This window comes from Aphelocoma coerulescens, chromosome 5, assembly GCF_041296385.1.
Source record: "Aphelocoma coerulescens isolate FSJ_1873_10779 chromosome 5, UR_Acoe_1.0, whole genome shotgun sequence".
NCBI lineage: Eukaryota > Metazoa > Chordata > Aves > Passeriformes > Corvidae > Aphelocoma > Aphelocoma coerulescens.
The window spans coordinates 10548905-10576858 of NC_091019.1; the positions used below are offsets into that span (position 1 = coordinate 10548905).

A 27954-nucleotide genomic window follows, 5' to 3' on the forward strand; every position below is an offset into this window, starting at 1 on the left:
GGAAAACAGCTTATTTAAGGCATATGACAGTACACTGTAGCACAAGACTTAAGGCATCACTTAAAAATCACACATATTTTGAGAAATGGTACTGCTGCTTGAAGCTTTAGATTTGTATGTTGTGTAGAGAGAAACTTTTAGAGAGGAAAATGCTAGGAAATTACTTGAGTTTTCTGTGTTCATCTGATAGCCAAAATGAGTAATTGTGTGGGTTCTGCTTGCTCAAAATATTAGACATGATATGCCTAAGTGTATTAAAAACCAAGGTTTTCAGAACCCAAACAAAAACTGGGCATCAGACTCAAAGGAGAAATCAATGAGAGATAAGCTTAGCACATGGCTTGTAAGTATTGCTGATGTGAGCAAATGCTTGTTATGAAGATGTAGGGAAATATTAATTTAGTGCTAAGCTAGCCCTTTTGTGGTTTATCTTTGTCAAATGTATGTTTTCTTTAGACAGATATTTTAAGTCTTTCTTTTTTTAAGAAAAAAGCCTTCTAACATAATTTCTAAGTATTGATGGCCTATTTTTCCCCCACAGTTTGTCATTGAGAAGACCAAGGCTTACTCTATGAACATTAATTACCTTTTTCATCACATAGGATGTGTATTTTGTTTCCATGTCTTACAGAATAAAGCAATTATGGAACGTGTAACAAACTTGTCAGATGTGGTAGTTGGTCTTGAATCATTTATCGGCTCTGAGAGAGAAACCAATCCATTGTACAAGGATTACCACGGTAAGTTCTGTCTTTAGCAATGCAAAAAGTCTGCCCTGAGTGTTTCTAGGGCACTTAGCAGCTCACCCTCTAGTTGGGTATCTGCTATAAAGCAGCATTTGATTTCATTTTGGAATATACCTCCTAAATGCTTCCCCTTGCCTAACCAGTCTTGAGTTAGGAAAATTTTCAGCAAAGTGCATTAAGGCTGCAAAGGAAACATGGCAACTCCTTGCATGTTGTCAAGCCACATTACTGAGGCATGGCTCAATCAGATGTACATCTCAACAGGCAGGCTTTGGGGAATTCACATGCAGGAGAGCCTTGGCAATCATCTGACCAGCGAGCTGAACTTGTCATGAAATCAATACTTTTGATCTGCCAAGTTTTAAATTGAGAACACGGGAAAACATATATTATAGTAAGGTGAATAAACTGCTAAATTATGTGCTAGATAAACTTTATCTAAAAAATAATGTTCTATTTTTCAGCTATAGGGTACAGCACTTGCTCATTTAAAGATATGAATATGGGTATATGTGGCATGTAAAATATGAAACTGATTTTGGTAAAAAGTCATGTAGCCTCTCAAGTGTTTTATCTTCAAAATGTGTAATGGTGCTTAATCTTGCATTTAGTTTCCCAAAGATTTTTGTTAGCTGTTGCAGCAGAACTATTTCAATTTTTAAAATGATATTAGGAGTTATGCACAGCCAAAGCAGTGAATAACAGTTTTAGCTAATCCGGAGCAGTGCTCAGAGTGTGCATAAATTACAGCTCTTATTATTGTGATACTACTGTAGTTCCATGGAAACCTTTAGCTGAAAGTAAACTGCTTATCCGAAACCTGCTGTAAACACATGACAGTGGCAGTGTTTTCCACAGCAGAATGTACAGAGTATACAGAAAACAAGCAAAGATGGTGTTGAGACACCACTGTGTGTATGCAAGCTGTAATTAATAAATCAGAGAAAAATCCTTCTGACTGTGAAAGTAGTGCACATTTCATTATCTGGAAAAAGGTGAATGAAAAAGAAACTGTGAACAAAAGCTGGAATAATTTGCCTAATTATTTTTCCAACTGTATAATCGTGATACAGCCTTTGTTTATGCTAACATAATTCTGTCAATTTAATACTCCTTTTCTCAGTCGTGAAGAGATCCTTTAAGACAATGTGTGTTTTAGCATTTATTTCCTGGTTTCCTATAAAAATGTATGCTAAGTCATTTTTGGTGCTATTTAGTAAAAATTATGTGCCAATATACATAGCTTTTGAGATTTGCACAACCTTAATTTGACAGTCTGAAAAGAGATATTTCTAATGGTTTTAACTTTTTGTATTCTTTTTGCTTAAGAACATATTTTAAGGTATTTATTTACTGCAGATGATGAAAGATTTTGACATTACTCAGAAGAAGTTTGATTACATTATTGCATTATTTAATGAATCCTCCTTAATAATTTTATTAAGCTACCTGCAAATTTGAATGTTTGAAAAGCCACAAAATTACAAAATAATTATATAGATGATCCCTGAGTAAAATTTCTAGGATACTGTATATAAGCAACCCTGTGTTAGACCTGCTGTTCCTGAATATTATTATATATTAGATTTTGTACTCAAAAGCCTAACAAATAATTCTTCTAATTCACTGGACAGGAGGCAGAGATAGAAGGTTTAAAACTATAAAAACGCTTTTCTAATATTGTTGGGAATTTAATTAGTGCCCATAAAAATTATGCTTTTTGAAGTATTTCAATTTTAAGAAACTTCCTTCAAAAAAATAAATAAATGCCTGAAAAAATACTTGCCTTATTTTAAATAAGGGGTTTAATGTTTGGGGATTTTCTCACAGCTGCCGTTTTGAAGTCAGTTACCTTTTTTAAATGCTCAGTATTTCCATTTAGACGCTGGCTTTATGAATAGCGAATATAGGCCAGTAATTGAGAAGCCCTGTAGAATTTTCCTGGTTTTCAGATGTAGAAAATCACCCTTAGGTTGTTCAGAGACTATATTAGGCTGCACAAAAACCATCCAGCGTCCTTGTCAGAAAAAATCAGCTTGAGTTGCAGCTGACAGAATGCAGAGCTTGCAGTGCACCTAGTGCTGTTAAAAACATCTGAGCAGCTATAGAAGCCTGCTGCAGGAAGAAAATGTATTTCTTCTGGGGTGGCACAGGGGTTAAAATTTATTTAAAAGTGTGATCTAAATCGGGATTTTCCAGAAACTTTTTTCCAGTCTTTCTCAGGCCACAAAACGAAGGAGTTCTCATTAGAGCTTCAGTGGTTATCAGTAACCCATAAGCCTTGTTTTGCTGGCTGCTTACTGGTGCATTTAATAAAATAAAGATCACTCAGTGGTGCCGTGGGCAGCATGCAAGGTGATAGCCATATTTGCTTACTGTAAATACAAGAGAAAATCACACACAAACCGGCTGTAGTTTTGACAAGTATTACGATCGCTCTTTACATCTGTACTTCTGTACCAAAGTGCAATTAGTTTTCCTCGCACAAGGATTTCTGTTTATCTTATTCTGCTTGATTACTTGAGCATAATCGCACCGTTTGCTTCATTGCTCCTGGTAGTAAGCTCCAGTTTAAAAAGGGGAGGATGAGTGTGTGTAAATATACAGAATTCTGCTGTAAGACTCTAATTTATGCATCTGGATGACAGCGTTTTCTTAATTTTTTTCCCTCTTTTACTCTTTCTTTCCACAAGGTTTGGTTCATGTACATCAGATTCCTCGGCTTAATAGCTTGATCTGTGATGTGTCAGACACGAAGGACCTTGCTTTTAGATTAAAAAGGAAGCTGTTCACCATCGAGGTAAGAGAAACATTGTTTCACTATTTAGAACCCAAAAGGTGGAGCTAATCCCATCTCTTATGTTTCGTTTTGTGAAATACATAAAATATGCATCAGATGTTGTAAATTCATTTCACTCTGGTTTTGCTGTTCAGAACAGTTTTATAAAATACTGTAATATGCCTTCTAATTAAAAATGTCTCATTTGCTGCACTAAATCGGTCTGTTATAAATACTTTATTTTGGTTTAAAATGTACATAGAAAGTAGGCCACAACCTTCAATAACAAAGCATGACATGTTTCTAAGGATGTCAGGAGCATATTTAATTAAATGTTAATGACTTGCTCTTACTTGTGTTAGTGGGTGGGAAAGTAGCTACATGTTATTACTCCAGTAGAGGGATTTTAATGTATAATGTTGCCTAAAATTGTGTGTGGTATGGGGGATAAGTGTCCTTATCAGTATTCAGAAACCATTTTCTTTGCATTACTGGAATCACCTTTCACTCTTTTATGTCATTTTAAACACAGTATCATTTACACTAATGTCCTTAAGTAAATTTCCTACTAAATTTAAACTTTTTTCTGTGACCTTTATGCAGACAGTCCTGATAGAAGGCAGTAATACAAAAGATGTATTTCATTTTAATCTTGCTAAAGAGCAAATGAACATAGCACTATTAAGCAATTAGAGCTGATGTATTTATTAACCAAGTAATGCTTAGAGATGGAAGATGGCTTTCAGGGTGATGCGATAGTCATCGGTACAGTCTGGGCAAATTTTTTTTTAACAAAGACATAAAACAGCCAAGCATCCCTGACAAACCATTTTGTTTAATCTCTTTTCAAATGAAAAGCTCTTAAGCAGGCCACTTGTCTTAACTGCTTGAAACCATAAAAAGAGAGAATTGCCACCAATAAATTAGCATATTTTTTACTCCATCACCAAATGCTGGTCAATGTGGCTTGGCACTGCTTTGGTGTTTGGGACTTCACCCTTAAGTGACCACTTTGGCCCTTATTTGACCCTCTGCCCTTTTTAGCTGGCCACTTGATAAGGTAACTTAAGGGTTCTCTCTCTTCACTGCTCCCTCCCCTTCACAATTGCAAGTAGCCCTAACCTATAAATCATTGAAAGGGCCCTATCAAGTGACAAATTAAGGTGCCCTCCTCCTAATTAATGGTCATCAATGTCTTTAATTATCTAATCCTATTGAGAGTAGTTAATAGTTAATCAGACAGCCAGTTCTTCATGCAGGTCATCTCTGCGTGAGTGCTAGAAGTTTCTCAACTAGAGGTATCCTCTTCAGAAGCCACTTAAAGGCAAATACATGAAGGAGGGCTTTTTTCCCCAAGACAATTCCTTTACAATGTTTGTCACTTTCCCGAGAATGCAGTTAGTGAAACAAGGCATTGTGAGGTATTAAAGCATTTTAACAACTGCTTTTGAGCAGTACAGTAGAAACAAAACCCTTAATAGTCTGTGTTTGGTTTTAAAATACAAATGTTCTCACTGTTTTCAGAGGTGCAGAGAGGCGTGCACCCTCATTTCACAGCGCAGTAAATTCTCATTTATTGTAGCTATGAATTAGGGTATTTGAGGGGTTTCTCATCACTATGAATCCTGTCTCAGAATACAATTTTTTCTGTTGGATGAATTGGAGATTCTAATCTGTAATGTAACTTGGAAGGAAAGAAAACCCTTAGCAGGAGGCTCTGTAAAAAGAATTGAATTAGCCATGGGGCATTGGAAACAGGAGAGAAGTGGAACTCCTGAAACAACCTGTTGCCCTAGACATGCATAGATGACCCACTTGTATAATTTCTCCCTTCGTTGCTCGGGTGCAGCCCCCTTTGGATAACTTCAGGTTTTGTTAGAGTTATGCTTTCTGAAAGCTGAACTGACACCAACTATCCCTTTTTGAACATGTTAGATCACTGTCCTACTGTGATCTTCCTGTACACGTTTCACTAATCTATAATACATATGTTTGTCTTCCTCATACTGTTAGGGAAAGCAGACTTCAGCTAGGCTGACTAGAGCAGTAAGGGCAATAAGAAAACGGGAGCAAGGGAAAACCGAATTACGAGAGGATGTGAATAAGGTCTTCTAAAATGGGTTTCTAGTTTCTGCAGTTAGGATGTGATGCATCAGCAGTCAGTCAGCACTGGTTCTGGGGGTAGAAGCATAAAGCAGCACTACAGTGTGCATTACAAGCAACAGTGTGCTTTATACAGAGTACAACTAAGTCTAGGGCTTCTTCAGTATGTAGTTTAAATATGAAATGAAAATGTATATTGAGTACCTTACAGGTCTTGGAAAGATTCTGCATACTTATATATACAATTTAGGACAAAAATATTGACATCTACTTGAAATGCAACTTTAAAATCAAGTTACATAAGAAAATCTAGAAACACAGAACCTGTGAATTATGGAAAAATTTCTTCAAAAAGGGTTTTAATCACTAGACCATTCTTTTTTTACAGTTTAAAGCAAGAGCATGGGACATGGATTTTCTCATCTCTGGATTGCTCACCAGTTAAATAACTCTTTCTAGTTTGGTCCTCACAGGTGAAAAACCTTGAATGTCAAATCCTCTTTATTAGATTGCAGTTTTGTGGGAGAGACTCCACCTCTTTATAGCCTGCAGAATCCTTTAACTGTTTCAGTTTTCCTTGTGTTTTCTTCATCAAAATAAGATTGACTGAAATGTTTTCTAAAGAGATTTCTTTTAAAATTCAGGATGAAGATGGTTTTTTAATGAATATTTATGACTGCTCATTGTCCATTTATAAATTATGAAGCAGAGCCTTTCCAGGAAAACTTACATGTTTATCCTAAAAGGTGCAGTAGCTTTATCAAGCTTTCCCAAATCTTCACACATTAGTTACTAGCAATATACTCTTATATGCAGTATTATCAGAGATCTATCTTATGTGCATACCACTTTAAAGGACACAATTTTGAAGTTAGCCTGTCTAATCCTATTTCTTCCCACTTTGGAATCTTAATTAGGAGGAGATAAAAACCATCATTTGACTAAATTATTGTCTTGAATCTGTAGCAAAAGGTATAATCCGCAATTGGGCCAATTAGTGTACCCCATAGTTAGCTATGCTGAGGCAGGATCTTGATTAGATCTGACACCAGCCTAGTTCCCACTGTTGTTTTGCCAGGTATGATGGTCAGACTTCAAAGGGCTTGAGGCATCAGCAGGGCAAGGTTTGGAGGCCAGCTTAGGTCCGGTCGTTAATCTCTCTGCTAAAACCACAGCAGCCCTCGCACAAAACAAGCTTACATGACACAATCATGCGGTATTAAAGTTTGGGTTGAGTCATGCCAATTTCCCTTTGATTTTCTGATGATTGACTAAAAGATGGCTACATGACTAGACACATACTGAAAGTTTACTGATTAGGTAAGTTCCCCAAATATTTGAAATATTTTTTGATTTCTCAGTTAAATGATATGACAACCCGTTCATCTTAATGCGACTGTTCAGCAGAATTGTTCTTGAAGTGCTTTTTGCTTTCGTTGTAGCTCTGAATGTAACTTTTATCAACATTTGATAAATTTTGTAGGAACATTATGTTCATAGTTTTCTTTGACAGAACTTTGTCTTGGTTGTTCCAAAGCCTCCTGTGTCAAGACCTGAGGAATCTGTGGTTAAATTTGGTTTTATCACTGCTCCAAATTCTATGGAAACATTGTTTATCTTTCTTATTTAGGTACATTTATAATTACTTGCCAAAAGGGCATTTTCGCTTAATTATTTTCCACCTCACCATCAAGTAAAGTGCTGTTCTATGGCTGTGATTACATAAGTGTTCCTTTCTTTTGCAGTCTGATTTGTTCAAATATTGCAGTAACAGTGACATGTTTCCATTCTGAGAAAAGCCTAAGGCTGCTTTAGTATTATTCCAAATGATTGAAATTGCCATCTTGCTGACTTTCCCTTGGGCAGCTTAGGGCCTGTTTACTTTTGTATTTGTTTCACATGTTCCCTCTGAGTTTGGCTGGCAGGACATCATTACCTGGTTTGACAAGACAGTTGGAGAAGATTCATATTTGATTAACTCCCTTTGTTATTGTCTGGACAACACAAACCTCTGAAATGATCTATTTAAAGTTAAAACTCCTGATACACTCAGATAAACGCTTGCAAATAGGAAAGTTTGTGACGATGTTTTTTTTAATTCCCTAGTTTCGCTTAATTTGTAGGTCTTCAAGTAACAGTCAATTATTAGAAGTATAGAGACTAAGCTTTTTCCTACAAGTTTTTTTATAATAGTTTGCCTAATAAATAGTTGTTGTGCAAATACTTTTTTTTTTTTTGGTCAATATACAAGTCACAGCAGCCAATATTTTTTTCTAATGGCTACAACACCTGTGCAGCCCACGATAAAATTCTTTAGAAGCCAGCTCAGTTTGAAGCCAAGTGTCATATACAATATAAAGAATTGCCACACAGTAAAAAACAAGTTTCCAGAGCTTAAAGTACAAGTTTAGGAGTTTCTTTTCTGAGAGGTGTTTCCTAACAGGAGGGGAAGAAATTAGAGGAGTCCTATGTCAGGAAAGGGGCTGGTTTCTCAGTGCCAGGCAGATGCAGTATGGTACTGTGGAGCATTCTATACTGCATTTTCCCCATGGTAATTGCCAGAGTACAAGGTTATGTCTTTGGAAGGAAATGTAACCACGAAAACCAGCAACTGAGTTTATATGGAATTAAAAATAAATACATGATTCCAAAGGCATTCAAAAAATATCCTGTCTTCATCTAGCAGTAAAAGACTGTGAGAAAATTAATGATTGCCAAAATAAGAAATAATTGCAACTCCAGATATTCATGTCTGTTATGTGTCCAACGTTGGTATTTGGAAGATGACTAAAACTCTCTAAGGTGGTGATTTAGGCCATTTAAAACAGGAAATATGGCTTAGGTAGCCTCCATCTGAAGTCTCTGTATTTCTGACTTTCTTTGTCTTCCTTTCAGTCTCTCTCTTTTCTTTGCTTATCTTAGACAGTCTGCACTGTGGTAAACTTCTTATTTGCAAAAGGGAAGTGCAAGTGACCACTGTTAGAGATTATTTACCAAAACAGGTGGGTGAGACCAAGTCAGAGCTGATGTCTGCAGTGCTTCAGTGTGGCATCCACATAGCACAGGTTTGGTCCTAAGGGGCTCAGGAGATGGCAGCATCACTGAGTGCCAGAAATGGGCTCCTTCAAACATTTCCTAAGTAATTATTCATCAGGAACAGGTATAGAAACTGTGTCTTAGGCTATTTCTTCTGGAGGAACAAGTCAACCCTGTCACCAGCACATATGGGATCAGTATATATTTAAAATACACATCCATGCTATACCAACCTCTCTACTGAAGTGAGAATTAGAAAGTGGCAATAAGAGCATCACTTCTTTTAGGTTTTCCCAAGAGAATTTGAGGCAGTCTTCATTAATGGCTGACCCTAATCTTGATTATATTCCTCAGATGTTTCTAAAGTTGAGTAAATTTGTAAATAAATGCATTTGAATTAGTGAACTATTTTTGGTCGCTGTTAACAAAAAGAATTGGTGAGCCTGGGAGCTGGCAAAAGGCAAAACACTGGTTCATTATAAATTTAGGTAAAGTGATAGTTCTATAGCACTCATTCAGTAAAATAAGGAAAATAAGCTAATAAATGCTACAAGATGCATGTTGCAATACTGATCTATATATCTTCATATATAGACAAAACAACAGTGTATTTTGAGATTGTGCACTGGTGCCCTTACAAGACTTGACCCTCTGTTAGAGCTTTACAACCTCAAAATGGAACCTTCTTTTACCAAGCCAGCACTTGTGACTGCCTGGCTGCCCAGGGCCTGGAGCGTGGATGAAACTTCACAGGTATTCCTTGTTCAGAGACGAGACAGAACTTTTCTGAAGTGTTACAGAAAGTGTATTTCTTCAATTTTCTCATCCCCATGTGTTTGAGAACACAATTCCCCTGGGGCTTGCATGGAAAACCTCTTTCTCCTCAGATGCATCATACCTGGCAAACTCTGGTACTGGATGTTCCACTCAAGCTGGGGGACTCCAAGCAAGGAATTCTTCATATAAAACTAAACTTTCCAACTGAGAGAGGTAAAACATTGGAATAAAATTCAGCTGAAATTTATACCAGTAGAACCACCTTTGCATTGATTTTTCCTGTCCATTTTTCCTGTGATATTAATAAAGACATTACCACTGCATTATTTAAAACTAGTTCAAAAGACAATAATTATAATACTAATAATTATATTAACATTTTCTTAATCTGAAATTAATAATACTGCAAAAAAGATTCTCCTAGAGAACTAACTCTGTCATAATACCAAGCTCCATTTTGCATTATTTCATCTAGTAGCCAGTTCAGGTTCTCTTTACCTGGTATGGTGTACTTCACTGAATTGTTTTGTCAGATGCTGTCAAGCCAACCTACCATTGTTAAAGAAAATCAAACTAAATCATTTTGGCATGAGCCTTCCAGGAATAAGGCACAGAATATGAAGGGTTTGATGAAATCAAGGATTTGATTTCAATATTGTAAAAGACTGCCTGTCAAAAATGTATTACATTCTTTCAAACAATTTTGAATAAATATACGTGTTTAAAATTGTGACAGTACAATTTAGCTAAAGTTTTGGGAGAGTATTTTTAAATTATAATAACTTGAGGTGAAACAATACTTGGAGTGCTCCTATTTGAAAAGAAAAACCCTCTGAATCTTAATGGTACACTGGACTGAAATCAAGTGATCAATTTTAGACAGTATATGGACTCTCAGAACACGTATCTTGTGCACATGTGGAAGAGTTTAATTTGAAAATATCACCTTCATATTGTGTACTACTGTATAATGTAAATTAAATTATTAATTTTTTGTCTGTAGGCAAATGTAGGAAGATATTGTTAACTCTTAGGTTTCATGGGAAGATTTGTAATATCCTGAAATTTATTTAAGAATTAGTTTTGTTTTATGGGTTGTATAACAGGGTAATGTTACACTGTTGAATTGTAATTGAATTGAATTGAATGAGAGTTCCATTCAATTTTTTAAAACTTTAACCCTTGTAATACAGTGCCTCTGCAGTTTCTTGTTAGTAAACAGAACTCTTTCAACAGAACTTAAACAAATAATTCTGGTGTTTAGAAATATTTATGCTGTGTGTTGTTGCAATGGAAGAACATGCACCACAAAGTCATTAATGCCATGAAAGGTCACTTGTGCATATTGTAATGGGCTGCTCATTCTCAGGATCTGTGCTAAGGGTCAGTGTTGCAGCATGAAAGGGTTTGGCCTGTTCAGCCTGTAAGTAAATTGGTCAACTTTTCCTGTATTTACCAGACAAGTAATGTAGTTGACATATTCCCACTTTCAAACTATTAGAAGACAGGTAGACTAAGGATATCTTTTGTAAAAATGTTGGTTGATAAAGATTAAAAAACTCTTTCTCTACAAAGATTGTATTATTCACTGAAGCAGTAGTATTTTTTAGACAAAGGTCTGTGGGCATGAGTTAGAAAGATACTGATGGTGAGTCTTTAAGAAGCAAAAAGAGTTAAGCCCCATATTTGTTGTAGTTCTCAGCAGGACCTGAGTGCCACTTCCATTAAATGCTCTTTAAAGTATGACAATTGTTAATAAAATGAGGATATTTTATAGTTGTATAAAGTTCTCATTTTACAAAGAATAACAAATTCCATCAGGCCATGGTAAAACATGGTAAAACAGATCTCTGGTTTTCTGTATCCCTGTAAATGCAGGAAAATAAAAAGGAAAGCTGAGAGGAAGTCAGATTTTCTCACCCACAGGTCCATATTGTACCCAAACCTTACTGCCACGCACTGAAGTTGAGGGCTCTTAGTGAGAGGAATGAGAGGAGGAGGATTTCACGTGTCCGCGTGCAGGATGCGCATCCATCTGGGTCTCCTTGTCTCAGTACTGTTTGTTATGGGTTTGGTTATTGATCTGCAGGTAGGAAGTGATTCAAAGTACTCCCTGAACTAGGGAACTGCAAGATAGCCCCATCTAATACTTGTAAAGAGTTAAAATGGCATTTTGTAGGTAAACAGAACAATGCTGCCAAACATTTGCCATGACTAGTAATATACTTAAACAGATTTCAAATGTTTTATTGTAACTTTGAAAGTTCAAGATTAAGTGTTAACATTTCCAGTCTTTCGAAAATCTTAATGGCTTTGGATGAGCGTAAATCTGTAAGGTAACCACAAATTTATAGTTTCTTTAAATTTTTCACCTGTACAGAAATTGTTCCATACCATTTTTCTGATCTATTTATTTTACTGTTTCACAAAAAATATTACCCTTTATTGAACTGTTAACATACAGGAACTTGGGTTTTTAAATTATTTTCATTGAGAGCAAACTAGTCTTCTTAGTCTAAAGGACTTAATGAAAGTGCCAAAAGGAGACAGGAGGAAAAAAATGTACATACACTGCAAAATACTGTAGCTGAAGAAAAAATGTTCCATAATCATTGTGCAAATACTACTTTTGCTTTGGCTAAATTATGGGGTATTATTTGCAACTAAATTCCAGAGTACATTTTACTCTTATATTTCTGGCCAAGAGAATTGTGCAAAAAGTAGATTATCGTAAGGAAAATGGGTGAGGGCCACAGTGCCTAAGGTGTAAGTAAAGTTAGGTTTTGGTCATGCTGTCTTTACTGCTCTCTTTGTCACAGTTGTTTTAGTTGTGTGGTTTTGATTTTTTTTTTAATTTGATTTTTCTCCATTATATTTCATATGGTTCTCAAAGGATTCTGTATCACTCAGATACAGATAATGTAATTTAAAGTTTCTTATTGGATGTTGAAAACCAGTTGCTTTTGAAATATCAAGTGAAACTGTCTCCTAGAAGAAAAACATTATTATTATATTATTATTGCAGTTAAAGTGGTGTTTTTTTCTGGCCTGCTTAACACTGACACCATATTAGCCCTCTTCAGAATGAATGGTATTACCAATTAACAGTTCTGCTTCCTCCTTCCTTCTGGAGAAAGTAAGCAATAATTGTATAGTGTACAATAATTAAAGCTTTTTATTGATGTCCATAAATACATAAATAAATAAAGGGAATTTGGGTGCCAATTTATACCATAGGCTGCTTGACTTTCAGGAAACAGCTGGTAGCACTTGCTGGAAATGGTTCACTTTAAATGCTTCATTTCAGGTCTTTAAGGTTTGAAAAACCTGTATTTTTAAGCTTATGAAAATATGGTCTACGGACTCTTCATCTACTTTTTTCCTATTTGAAGTTTGTTATAGCACAAATTACTCAAGAATTCACTCTGATGTTCCTAAGTTCATGTTTACAAAACAGTTGCTAAATGGACTCTTTTTTTCTCATATTAAACCAGTAATCTTTGAGTAGTGTCTGCTGGAGTCTTGTCGAAAAGTAAAAGCAGAAAATAAAGAAAACCAACCAGTTTACTACTTCTAAGTGGGAGGATGTGAGCATTGCTGCACAGGAGAAATCCACTTCATCTTGCATATAAAACAGCACTTGCTATTCTCAAAATATCCTTGCTGCTCAATAGTTAAAGTTTGAAGATCCTTAGTAATCTTTGCTAAGGCACTGTACACTGACTTTTTCTGGGAAAGACAGGCTTTGTGTGACCCACATGTGAACGTTTGAGGTGGAGGATTTGGCCATGGTAGCTGAGGGGATTTCTTGAGGGGATTTCTGAAGTCTCTGTGATACACCCACAATATCTGCTGGGCATTTGAATATTGGTGTGTTTGTGAGCAAAACATTTCCCATGTTTGATGAGGAGCTGTTCAGTGACCTGCCTCAGCTGGGCTGGCTCCAGACTTTGCAGCTGGAGCAGGGAGGAACTGTGCAGTTTGCGGATACACTTGGGGTCTGTGAGTGTTTGTTTTCAGTCAAGGATTGCACTGGTCCAGGGTAGCTCAGGTTTTGGACATTCACCCTTAGCTGCTTTTATTTATGAGCCAACACACAAGTAGATGAACAAGAGCTGAGCAAGGCAAGTCTGCCTGTAGGTGTAGCCCCAGCTTGTACCCATCTGGGTATGCAGTATGTCATGTATAGAATAAACACATCCCCGGCCACTGGAGGTGCCAGATGTTACAACTGAGCAGCGTTTTCTTTCGGGCTTTCTATTATGTGCAGTTATCCATTGGTTTCATCTCTTCTCTCATTGATTTATTCAAGACTTAGTAATGTATTGCTTAATCAATAAACACTATAGTCTCTGGAGATAGATATGTCTCTGGTCTGCAATCTAAAGCCCCTGAAAGCAGCACCATAAACTTGCTAATCAACACTTCTCACCTTTTGGTGTAAGGCTTTGTAATTCTGGGCAGGTTACAGGTTTCCTGTACTGCCTCGAATGCACTTTCACAAACCTTTTTCTACCAGAAAGTGGTGTGGCAGGAGTTGCATCAGCTTATTTTTTTTTTGCTATAATGAAGGGGAAAATGGTTCTCCTTCTAGGATGAGTATTTATTAAGAGATACAACCCAGTATGTAATTTCTAATTCTTGTTGCTGTTAAAAAAAAAGAACTAATAAAATGGAAATCTAGTATTTGTATTTAGATCTGATCCTCAATAGTAGCGTAGCCATGGGCTGTTTATGCTTGGTCTACATCATCTAGACTAAAAATAGCCTTCCTGTCATTTTATTGGCAGAGTTTTAGCTACTCCTTTAATTCTGTTTAAAAATGGATAGAGAGAAAGGCAGCATAAATATTGAATGTGTGCAGATATTTCAGTAAGTAACTAAAAGGAGATTTCTGATGCTTTGAAGAGCTCTATAATTAAATGGAATTCGTATGTTGTTTAAAGAGGCATTTCTTAAATTAATATAATCTTTAAATGTATTATGTTAATTTTTGTATTTGTATCATTAAAGTACCTACTTTTAAATAGTCCTGTATTGAAATATATTTGTTTTATTACTGTCCTGTTTAAGTTTTATTCCTTTTAGGTTTCTTTTACATTTTGAGATTACTGGTGAGATATTTCATTTCTCATCAGTTAAATGGGAAGCCACATTATTTCTAATTTTTCTATTTATAAAGTGAGTTTTTGCAGAATAAGAAGACAAGTCACTACTGCCTGCTAAAATCCTCAGCAACAGCCTGAAAATTTCAGGCTTATTATGTTATGGTTTTTGAAAACCTGTGGAAACAAGGAAAGAACTGGCTTTTTTGTGTTCTGCCTGTCCTACAAAAACATGGGGTACTTTAGGAACCTTCAAGGCCACAGTTACGTTACGGAAAAGACAGTTTTGAGGTGGAGGTGCATCTGTATTGATTTTTTATTGATCTGAAAAGGGCATTATGACTTTGAAAAAGCCATGAAAATCAGATTCAGGTTACTGAAATGTCCCTAAACCTACAAAGGAGAATTTTTACTGTGTTAGTACAGTAAGGCTCTAAGGTAGAAACGTTACAGTGAAAGGATTTTGTCAGTGGATTACCTATAATCTCTATATAAGAAGCACTTTTTTCTCTGTCTGAACTAAAATTCTATTTGTGCCATGGTCTTTTCTACTTCTGCTTCTCCTTTTTTGTTCATCCACACCCTGGTGTGTATTTGCATCCTTTAGGACAATATTATCCTGCACATTCAGTGTAGTTGTCTGTGCTCACACAAGTAGGAATAACTGGAATACTTTCTGGCAGCTTCTTTGATTTTCGTTATTTTTTGTTTCTCAGGTTTTCATCCTGAAATTGTGTTGTTACTTTACAAATTGGTCCAAAAAATCAGCACTTATTGCAGTCAGATGCGTTTGAAAGTAACTTAAGTTAACTGCTGCTTTTATGGAAGGGTGGTGGTGGTGTTACAAATGAGAAGATGAAAAGGGAAACAATGAATATTGTAGTTTTTACATTAAGAGCATCCAAAGTAAATAGTTCAATGCATCTGTTGCAAATGCATAGCACTGATAGAGGGGGGATATCAGTTTTCAGAAGTCATAATCAAAACAGAGTATTTACTACTGAAAATTATGCATAACTGGAGTATTTTTATGCATACAGTCTAGACTTCTGGTAAAAATATCTATAAATAAAGTAGAATTTGTACAAAGCCAGGCACAGTCCCTTAGTGATTGTTTTTATTGTGAGCAGTATCACTGTTTCTATGACATTATTAGTATTCAAACTATGTTATGAGCAGTTTATAACTTTTTTTTTAAAAGAGGAAGTATGGTTCCATACAAAATTACATTTGTAAAAGATTTAATGTTCCCAACATAAAAAAATATTGTTAAATCACTTTCTATCTTGAAAAATCAAACCAGCTATTCTTGTTTCAAGTTTCATCTAATATATTGTTCCGTATGGTTGTATGATAAACACATTATTCCTTGAACAGGAATTAAGAGTAAAGCTGCCAGGAAGGGGTTTTGTTGTCAGAGTAGTTCCCGCCTCATGTTTTGTAAGAGATTTCATGGTCCTATTGTAAAGAGTGGATGATTTAAAACGTGTTCCCAAGATAAACTTTCCCATTGTCATTAATGAGAATGGATAATACTGAGTGACAAGTGCATTAGGAATGACACAGAAAGAGCTGTTAGATTTGTCAGAGCGTATCACTTCAGGCAATGAAACTTGAGGACATTCTCTTTTAGCAATTTTTTGCTATTTATTTAGAGAACCAAGGATTGTGATTGCTCACACAGGTGGATTCTACTGTTTAGTTCATTAAATATTTAGGTACCTTTGGAAAAGTAAAGGTGATAAATATGAGCATTATACTCCACTGTGAGGGGCGCAAGTGGTTGCTTTGCTTACAAGTAATTCAGCAAAACTAATACACCTTTTACTTGTTTTTAAAATGTTTATTTGGTAGATAATTTTTTAATTTGCAGTATTCTTTCTGAATGGGAGTATTTAAAGTTATATAATAAGAAATGCTCTGAACTGTCATAGTGAAGCTTCTGGGATAAAGAAGCCTAAAATTAGGACACTATACATGTAATTTACATTGACTTAAAAATTGTATTTCTCCATAGAGCAAGACTTTTTAAATATTTATCTCTGAATAATTAATAATGCATGACTTTTTCTGGTGTTTAAAATCCTTCCAAACTACAACATGCCTATCAATTTCCATTTTGAACATGCAATTGGTCACTTTTTCGCCTTGATTCATCTTGCCTGGCTGCCAACCAAATTTTGCCTCTGTGTACCTTCTTGACACTAATAATGACTGAGTTTCTGTTCGTTTGCGTGCAAGATTTCCCAAGCGGCAGTTTGGGGCTGGGATAAACTATCTATCATGATTGCGTACAACTAATCTGCCTCAACCAAACCACCCAATGATTGAAATTGCATTTGACAATTCACCTCTCCTTGGCGTGCCTGAGGTGAACATAGCTACAGACCATCCCCGGAAGGGCATAGCAGCTCCTCCATATGTTGGGGAGGATCCTTTTATTTGTGTCAGGAGACTTTTAGCCAAGCATGTATAGGCAGAGATTATTTTTTTCCCTAGACTTCCTTGTTTGCAGATGCGTGGCTGCTGCTTTCTCCTAACCAAAGCATTTTGGTTTCGTGAAGCATTTTGTGATCTTTGTTTCGTCAAAACTCTTTCTTTGAGATGAACCAGGGCAACATTGGATGTATAGGAGATAAAAATTCAAGAGGGATTTGAAACAGAAATTATTGGTTTTTAGAACATTACGGTATTATTAGACCACTAGTGCTGGTCAAACATCAGACAATGTACCTGTTACTCTGTTGACCATTGCCAAAACTTACACTTGCTTGGAGCATTTGGATTACACAGAGCCTGAGAAAGAATGAAAAAGCAAAATCATCTGTCATATAAGAAATCTTTTAATTTTTTTCCAAATCGTAAATTGATTCATGTTGTGTATAGTTACTGGTTTAAAAACCTGTCTGTACAAATATGATCTGACAAAACAGACCTTTTATTTCTGGGTAAGGTTACTCAAATTATCTCCAGACCAAAAAACTTTCTAGGATTCCTTTTTGCTAAGTATTGTCCTTTTTGTATGAGTTCACTTTTATCATAATATTTTAAATAACAGCCTGTGTCAAGAGTGCTGCTTTTCATTAGTGATGTGTATCACCAATTCTTCATCAGATATAATTAATTTTTCAAATGCAAGATTTCTGAATTGTTAGAGTAATAAAGTTCTATTTCTAGGTAGATAATTTCTTTGTAGTTTTCTTCTATAGTTTCCATAGTTAAAAGATGCAGTGTTTGGATAAATAGGTTCCTTCCAACTCAAGATATTCTATGATTCTGTGATAATGCAGTTAGAAAATACTAATGGCACTCTGAGATATGTTTTGATTTCTCAGTGGTTTGTGCAACAGCATGTTTTTGCTGTTATTTTTGTATTTTAACAGAAGTACAAAGATCCCAAGTCAAATTGTCCTTTCAAATAAGTACAGCCCATTCCTGTTGCTGAAAAGGGGAGTGGCAATGGCACACTCATAAAGACATGACTATCAGCCTAATTTTCTGTCTCACACAAGTCATACTTTTCTTCTTAAAACTGAAATGCATTTTTAAAGTACTTTCATTCAGCAGATTAAGTTCAAACTGAATTAGGAATCTTTTTGAAATGCTTGACAGCTGAATGTTGTACCTGTATATATTTTAGTTGTGGGGAGGAAGCTAAATAATATGGGTGTCATGCTTTCTGCAGCATTTCCAGCCAACAAGTGCAGAAGAATCAGCACCCTTTTGAATATATAAATCATTAATCTTAGTAACCAGCTACTCTGAAGGCAGGAAAGAGTAACTCAGCCACACAGCCATGCTCAGTTCACTTGTTACACTAGCAGTATACTAAATCTACCCATAATTTATGTCCTGCTTTCCATATTTGGTCATTTATTTGTTTTAATTGATTTTGTTCTGATTCTTTTTCTTTTCAGTGTGTCTCTGTGGCACAGCACAGTGCCCTGTGTAGTGCTGGCTGCTCTAAACCAGCTGTCTTGGGGACAGAGAGCAGTGTCACCATCTCAGAGCCCAAGCAGAGCACCCACCTACCCACAGCTGTTTGCATCGTATTGCCTTGACATGTTCCAGTCATTTGGGGTAGCTGTTTGGTTTCTGGATGGTTCCAGAACACTTTTTTTTGTTCCTTTTGGTATTAACCATGACTTCTTAAAAAATAACTTCTTAAATTCTTAGTCTGGATTTGAGATTTTCTTGTGTGTTCTCTCCTGTGTGACATCAAAGCTTTAGGCTATGACTTGGCATAATGACCTTCCTCATGTATAATAGTTCTTGTCCACATCAGAATGAACATTTGTCATACAAAAATGAGATCTTTCTCAAGACTCTGCTATTGCATATTAAATACATGCACTGGTTTTCTTGTCTATAAAGCAATATTAAATGGTTTGGAGGGGGCAGATGTGTTCCATCCTGTTACCACTGCACTGCCAAAGGAATTAAGGGAGAGGGATTTGAATTGTTGGGGTCTGCAAATTCATCAACAGTTAAAAGTAAATGAAAAATATGATATCATTTTTAAGATAACCAGCAATCTTTTAAAAATATTCAATGCGTAGATTTTTTAATAATTTTGTCAATCTAATTGTACACTGAAATTTATTACTGTTGTCTTCTCACACCCAGTTATGCCCTTATCACCAACTAGTTCTAACCTTAGGATCTCTAAATGTACTTATGTGCAATGCCATTGAACATTACATTTTAGGATGAAAATGCAGTTATTTGTCAATCTGGTGTGTAAATCAAGAAAGGCTTCTTCATCAATTTCCGTACTTACAGTGTGGTGGTTCATAACACCTTTGTTATTATAGAAGTAATAAGAGATCATTACAGTGCCTTTATATTACACAAGCATAACTTTTAAATCCTCTTGAAATTATTTCTTTCAGAGACTGAAACCAAAAGAGACTTTAAAACTTCTTCCAAAAAATAGTAGTTTTATAAAAGACAATAAGTAATGCTCTCTATTGTGTTGATAAAGCTTTACGCATCATCAGTCCTTTCAAAAACACTTCATAAACCATACATAAATGCAATTCCTGAGATATGGCAGATGTATGGAAAGTGTCAATTCAAACTTTCAGTTGACTAAAGACCTTACATCTTCATAAAAAGAGCTACTGGAAAACACTTAATTAGCAACATTCTTACTACAGGTTTTAATGTTGGGATGTACTTTCCATACAGTTTCCAACTCTGTAAAAATGGAGTAAATATAACTAAATGTAAAGGGCTGAATCAGGCCACATGGGCAGCAGTTGGGATGTGTATCTGTTATATAACGCTGTTTATCTCTTTGAGCTGTGATCACTGTTTTTTGACTGATGTTCTCATTCATCCCATATTCCTCTTCACTTCCCACCTTCCTCATCTTTATTTTAAAAACCATGATAGGAAGATCTTCCTCTTCTTGGAGACTGGACTAGTTCCTCTCCAGATGTCCCTTCCAACCCAAACCATTCAATGATTCTGTGATTCCGACAAAGACACCAAATATTGGAATGCCTTCAGCAGCTGGATTAGTGCCTTAGCTTCTTTACTGCTGCACTTGATTAGTAACAAAACTCTTGGCTGGCTATTAATATGAACTCATTAACAAAAGCCTGATAGTCAGTCTTAAGTCCTAGAGATTCAAAGGAGGATTCTCTGTCCTCTGGGATGGAAGTTCAGCTGACAAGCAGAACTTCAAATCAAGCTGCTTCAAATGCTGTGGGCACTGCCACTGACTCTTTTCTGAATTCCTTGGCAACAGAGAGTCCTTGTGATTTAATAGTGTTGATTTGCCAAAAGAAATGCAATCTCTGGTTGGAAAACTACTGTTTGATGAATTGTTTCATTCAGCTACACAGTTGGTGATAGTTCCACATAACATTAAAAATTCTAAGCTTATACTTAGATGTCTTTGATTCTTCACAGAGCCCACGAAGACAAAGACACAAAAAAGCTTTTTCACAGACTGAAACCTGTTCCTCATGAATATTCAAAGAACTGGCTTCAATCACACAGAACAGAAAAACATATCAATCCAACTACTTTTATTGATACTACTAGTGATTCAGGTGTTTCATCATGCTGCCTTTCCTCCTTTCAGCACAAGTCCGTGAACAATTTCTTATTTCTGGATTGTTCACCTTCAGTCTGGTGCTGCTTTAACACTTATTTTGGAGATAGCTCTACTTAGTACCATGAAACCTTGCTGCAGGTTGTGTAAAGCAGATGACTTGTGGACACCGTCACCATTACTTACTCAGTTTGTTTTGTCTTTCTGCTGTTACACAGTTCCCGTGTCCTGTAATGTTTAGGCACCCTGGCTCCATAAAACTGCTTCAGAAGAACACAAACCCATTGTCAGTGAGAGTCAGGAAACACCTAAGAGACATGGAGTCTTCCTGTGAAGGTCTCTCTGTCCACAACAGAAAGTATGTTGGTCCACCTTGAATTTATGGTTCATTGGCAAGTTCAGATCCAGAATGATGATTCTAGTATCTCTGTCCTCATTTTTAAAGAGTATATTTGCTGTCTTCTGATACACAGGACATCTGCTTCTATGTGTCATCAGAGATACATCCATTCCCCAGTGAGTCAAGGCTATTGTTGTTGGACTTGTCATAGTTCCAGAAGTATTTCCCAGTGTGGCAATTGTTCACTTGAATTAGCATACGTCCTTCTCAGGACACAAAAGGCTGACTGATAAGGAACAATCAAGATGCTGCCTGTCATGCTGCAGCTTGGGCTGTGCAGGGGACCTTAGACCCAAGGGTGAACAGTCAAGGTGTGCTCTCTGATGTCTGGGCTCTCAAATGTATTAGAGCAAGGATGGGCAAAGTTGTCATAAGAGCATGCCTTCGCCAAGATAGGTTTCAGACTGGGAGCATGGGTAGTTGAGGGTCTGGCTTTCCATTCTGTCGTTCCATCAAAACATACCAGGCAGTGCACAATGTCCTGTAAATGACAGCAGGTACCAGGTGTGCAAAGCTGGTTTCATGTACTCAGGCACTTCCATTCTAAACGCAGTTACTGGCATTTGTGAAGCTCTGTTGTTCAGTCATAGACACACACATGGAATATACTGGGTGTTTCTATTTAATGTAGAGCAGGTGAGCTCTGGATGGGGACACTGCCTGTGAAGTGGTGGTCTGCTGAATGCCACAGTCTGCAGGACCTGGCCTGGGGTGTTTCATAAAAGCAAAAGGGCTATGAGCCACTTGGCTGAATAGAGGTCACAAGAAAAACAGCTGGTGGCAGATCTCTGTCCCCATTTGCTCCATCTTTCTTGCAGAAAGGTTCAGGGTTTTGGTATCCCAGCCGTGGCAGGCTCCAAGTAACAGTACAAATGATGAACACATCTCACTACTAAAGTACTCCCCTTTTTCCTTTGCAATGAAGTTCCTTCTCATCAGTTGGAAAGGTGATCTGCTCCTCTGTTGAATGAACCAGGTTCATTTGTTCTCCAAAGTCTATCATCAAACCCTACATGTCTTAGCTGGACAAAATCTTGCTCCTGATGTAACTCTTTCAGTTTCTCTCTCCCTTTCTTATAAAATGCCATTTACTTTAGACTACCTCCTCCTCCAGCAGCCCCTCAGGAACCTTCAATCTTTTTCTTTTATATGGTTGCCTTCTTCATCTTTGCCAAGTTCTGCAACAATCAAAAACTTCTTATGCAACTGAGATGTACAGGAAGAGGAAAGCCCTTGCATTTTCCCGTTTCTTTTGCAAAGAGAGGAAGAAAAGGGAAATAAAGTCAAGATCAGGAGAGAAAGCTGAAGAAGAGTTCTACAAGTTGTGTCATTTGACCCTGTTTGCTACTACAGGTGAGACAGTGCAAAGAAAATTAATTGTACTATGGAGAGAGTTACACACACACATACACACACCCTGACCCTACCTCCAGTCCTTTGGCTGCATCAAGAATAGTATTTTACAGCTTCACTAGGAGGAGGCTGGGAGAGCTTTTCAAGCTAACAGTGCTAGTCCTTACCTTCTTAAGCAGACAAAAGTCAGTGACTTGCTGTGTTATGATTTCATCAACATAGCCTAAGTCTTAGATTGGTTCAGCATATATTTTCTATGAGGGAAGAGGTTTTGATAGAAGAGGAAATTTTTGAAAGAGTCTAATTGAGATATTTTGTGAATTTTCATATGCAAAGCATCCCAAACCTAAGAAGAGAAAACAAGAAATAGATTTCACAGATAGAGAGTAAGTACACTGCTGTTTAAGATATTGAAAGTGATGTTAAATTGCAAGGACCTTGAAAATTGAGATAGGTGGTTTGTGTTTATGTCAGCAGTAAAAAAAATGGGATAATGGAGGGCTAGAATGACATTGGTATTCCTAACCAAAGCACTGGACTAGAAAAATAATCTTTGCAGTAATGTTTAGAATATGTCTGGATTCATCAAGATGATAAAGAAAAAGATTGCAGAGAAATAATTTAGGTCTTGGCAATGGAAACAAAATACACAGACCAAGAAGAAAAGTTACCTATTAGGGGTGTTCTATGGGAAGAAATATTGCTTTCTTTTTCATATTTATGATGCTGTTTAACTTTTGAGAAATGAACTGTCGCAATCTGAGTTTGCAGTGTCTAAGTGCTAGTGTTACATTATTGTGAGATATCATATTATCTCTCTAATTAAATCACAGCCAGTATTATGTCATGGATCTGTTCAGGGATTTTTGATGCTTCCATTTCTTGTTTTGGTTTCTTGTTTTGACTATCAGCTTTGAGCTGTTGAAATCTATGCAAGAATACTGCATCTACCCTGACTGTTAATGTAAATTTGATTGAGGTCTCATCTGATTTGGAAGTACAGTTTTCATGAAGAATGTTTTCCCAAACACACAACAGCCAGTGTCAGCTGGATCTATGTGTCCTGGTAGCCATAACATAAATTACTCATAAAAAACAAGTGACATAAACAAGCAATGCAGTTGATTTGTGTCTTGAATGGACTATAAATAACACTTGAAGTGTATGATGTCAGAGCCCTGTGGAGCAAATGATATTAGAGCTAGCAGGAATATCAGACTGAGCCCTGAAGAATTCCATACAGCTGCCTGTACCAAGTGGCAGAGGATTGCACTACCAGGCTGAAGTTCATCTTGGGCATGGATTCCAAGGTATTCTAGTTCAGCACTGTGGATCAGCCTGTTCCTCTGCACTTCTGCCTTTAGAGGAGCTGTGTTCTGACTGTACACAGTTTCCACACAGTCATTCACTCTCTTTGGTAGCTTGCATGAGCACTTTCATGCTCAGCTTTGTCTGAAACTCAGATAAAGGCAGAAAGTTGTCTAGAGTGTGAATCATTTGTCATTGCGCGATGCAGTGGGTGGGAGCAGCTAAGTCACTAAAGGTTCTTTTGGGTGAAAAGGTTTCTAGGCTGTACTAGTTTTTCCTCTAATCTGTAGAGCATAAATTTGGTGAGAGATAACAGCATCAGAAATTAAAGGGATCTGGGCTGACAAGGCTGACATTGTTGGGGTATGGAAGAAAAGAGAAAGGAAAAATAAGGGGTTCAGTGATTTGTAGTAAAGAGTTGAGGACTGAAGAAAACAGCACAGAGAAAGAAAGTGAGGACATGGGCAACAATAAATTAGGTCTTCAATTAAGATTATTAATTCTATAATAGGTTTTTAATTTTTTTTTTTTACAGTGACAAGGACAGTTTTTAGGTCACCCTTGCCTAGCAGAAAGGCAGTGATTGTAATTCATTGAAGACAAGGTGGGTGGTATTTTTAAGATGATGCAAATAGCCATAACATTTGAGGATGCTTGTTCTGCTCAGATGTCTTGGTTTGTCTAGTAAATTTGTCCAGATTTGTCAGATCTGTAGAAAAAACAAAGTGCTGTCTCAGTGGTTTTAAATTAATTTGTGCTTGCGACTGGGATTTAACAGTTCCTTTGAAGCAATTATTATTTTAGTACAAGTGTATATGAGATGCTACCTGTCAATGTGTACCTGGGGAATCCTCAGTATGCAGATCACTGACCTGATAAACTGAAGCAGCTCCAAGGGAGTTGTTATGGTCTGTCGCATCAATGAGTATTTAGGAACTCTTTAATATGTGGATTATTAGGACAGTAAAAACGTCTGCAGCCCATTGTGTCAGTGCAGCTGTTCCACATGAGTGTTATTGCACAGCCTCACAAAATGTTGTAGAAAAGAAGTTGACTAAGCTTATGTAGTAGCCATGGTTTTGCATTAAACAAGTGGACTTTTGTAACCTTTTCCTGAAAAAAAGAAGCTCAGGCATTAATGCTCATACCAAACTAGTTGAGTTTGGAGCCTGCATTCATAAAAATTGCCATTTTTCAATTACACATCAAGTGAACAAGAAATCCCCATATTGAATTCTGTGCTGATTCCTTCCCTATTTTTTTTATCTGCAGTGTAGGAAGTAAACAGCAAAAGTAACAGAAATTCTCCCATTCAGAATAGGCCAGGAATAAATTATCCTGTAAATAACCCAATATTTTTAATGGTTTTCTAAGATAAAGCAAATTTGCTACCTCCATGATCAGATCCATGTATGAAGTTGGATTCTTCATATTGACCTCAGAAGTATCAGAGATTTGGGTTAGATTATGTCTTGATTTTTTTCTTCTTTGAATTTTCTTCTATAATTGAAGAGAGATTTCTGATTTTCATAAAATAAGATTCTAATCATATGGGCAGGAGTAAAAATGCTGTTAGTTAGACCTTTGTAACCTGTTCTTGAATTGCAGAAATTGAAGTTAAGTTGTGTGAGAAATTTATACAGGAAAATATTCATGATATTCACAAAGTCTTGCTTTATCATCTTGTGTGCATCTTCACTAAATCAGATAAGCTTTATTTATTTGATTTATCTTTTGTTTATTCATTCATCTTATCAGCTGTACTTGCTAGCATAGTTAAAAACAATTTTTGGTTTTTTGGAGCAGCATTTCAGAAACTGTTAAAAATGCTGAAATATAGTAAAAATTTGTATTACTCAGGAATAACTTTGCTTTTTGTTTGACACAAATTCATTTTTGAGTGGTGCATCAAGGAAATTAGTTTCACAGGTCAGACAGGCTCCTTGTCAGGATGTGCTCCAGTTTGGTATCAGTCACTGTTGTAAATTAAGAAGTTTAGCTGGTTCAATGTTTTACTGTAATATTGCTATTTATTAAAATTTTGTATGCCTAAGAAGAAATACATAATAAGGTAATGTAGATGACAAAGCTGCAAGTGTGTAATGAATACTGTGAATATGGAATGTAGGTCCAAAGTTCTTCATTTCTAAAGAGCTATTGCAATTTTTGCCTGGATTTTTTTCTGTAGATAATTAATATGAGAAAATGCTGAACTTAAGCGGAAAAATTTTAAATGGTGTTTACTTTCCTGTGTATTTACATCTAAAGGGATGTTGTATAGATGAAGCATGAAATTGCGGGTTTTGATGTCAGAATTTTAAACATGATTTTTCCATTTGTCAAAACCTAAAATAAAAATGTGGTTTTCAAGTACATGGCCTAAAACTGCTGAAAAGCTGTTGGGTTTGTAGTGGTCCCTCTACTGCTCCATGTCTGTCACAGGGGAAAGTGTGGGACATAAGGAATACACATTCATGCTCGTACTATTGGAAGAAACCCACTCTAAACATCCTCAAGGAGTCTGTACATTGTTCCCAGGTGTTCAAAACACATCTTAAGCCTAATGTTTTAACTGAAAAGTATTGAGAGAAAAATAATGTGCCTTTCTTACAATACTTTTAAAAACAAAATCTGATTCCATCTGTTGTCATTCTTTGTACAGTCATCCAGAGTAGTTCAATCTATTTCCCAGTCAAATTAACACTAAAATAATTATGCAACTGCAGATTTAGTTTTATAACTGCCAACAGTGGCTGGATTTGGGAGCTTTTTCCCCAGTTTGTTAATAAATTAAATTTGGATTTTGCTCTTTCTGAATTCAGATTTGAGTGGCTGAAGATGTGGCGATAGCATTTTAAGGACTAAATGCTAATTTTTTCCTCTTAAACTGAGGCAAGTTGTGAAAAGCAAAGGCTTATTAGGAAGAGTTGTCAGCATAAGTTTACACCTTTGATCTACAGTGAGGTTCTCCAAGTTTCTGGCATTACATTTCTTATTTGAAAAAATATTCCGTTATGTCTATTACTGACACTCTTAGAAAAATACGTGTCATAGTAACTGCCAAATTAAACAATAATAGATGGAAAGTAGGGACAATGAAATATTAGTAAAAATAACAAGTTACTCAGTCTGCTGGAATGATACGAAATTATCACATTAAGCACATTATCAGGATAAAAAATGAACAATCTGTATACATTACAAAAAAAATTTATTAATTTCATTAAGCAGACCAGATTCAGAACTTTTTAAGAGTCAGTTTATAATTAGCAGTTTCTTGTGGACTTGATATTTAAATGAAAATTACTTACATTTGCATTGTTGTGTCAATGACATTGATAAAATTTACTTAGAGGAGGTTAATCAATATTCACAATGAAATTCATACAAAAATGCATTTCACTGTATGTTGTATATTCAGTGGGACAGAAAACCTAGACTTTGTATTTTTTTGTAGTTTTCTGTCTTTTGAAAAGATTTGAGTAACTTCGTTTATAAATTGAGTGAATTTTTTAGTAATTTGGACCTCAGTTTCACTCTTCTATCAAAAAGGAAAATACAGATCCCACAATCAAATTACAGCTAGAACTTGTAAAGTCAAAGATTTGAAATTTACTCTCAGAAAACTTGTCTATTGCAAAATGGGAAATAACAGTTAAGAAAACAATTCCTTTGCTGGTTTATAGCAGATATTAATAATTTTTTAATGTGATTACCCATTAAAGCATACTGATTCTCTGAATAGTCTAAAAAAGATTGGTTTATGTTTTTACTCAGATCATTTTTAACCAAAATGCAGTGTAAAACCAGATGGATGAAGCCATTATTTGTAATAGCACTGAAAACAGCAAATGTTTCAGAATATGCAAGCAGGAAATTTTTGTCAATATTATGCCACATATGAATAATTCATTACTGAAACAGTGCTACACTTTATAAATAAATAGCCATCTGCAGTATCATATGCCATAATCCTACAAATACTGACACCAATGAGCAATGTTTTACATGTCACTAGCTCAGCAGTACTGTTCTCATGTTAGTTCTAATTTAGAAAGAGTCTGTAGGCTAATCAGCAACTTCTTCAGGCCTGAATTCAGGATATTTAGAGTAAAAGTAACATCAGTTGTTGTATCTGCCAGGTGCCAATGATTGCTGTCACTTGTTCTACCCAAGAAACTGGAAAGAATGAGGAGATTTTCCATCAAAGGAGATGTTAAAATAGCATATTAACATTTGTGGTCACTTCTGTTTTGATTTCTGGTCCTTGGGACGTTAAAGTT

The 27954-nt window shown here is 36.1% G+C and overlaps 1 protein-coding gene across 1 annotated transcript in view; it reads left to right on the forward strand.

The window, feature by feature from the left end:
• Positions 1 to 27954, forward strand: part of ELP4 (elongator acetyltransferase complex subunit 4) — a 137992-nt gene that overhangs the window by 57825 nt on the left and 52213 nt on the right. The window contains exons 8-9 of the mRNA XM_069016511.1: positions 632 to 740; positions 3440 to 3546. Of these exons, the coding sequence (XP_068872612.1) occupies positions 632 to 740; positions 3440 to 3546 (216 nt within the window). The remainder of the gene's footprint in view (positions 1 to 631; positions 741 to 3439; positions 3547 to 27954) is intronic.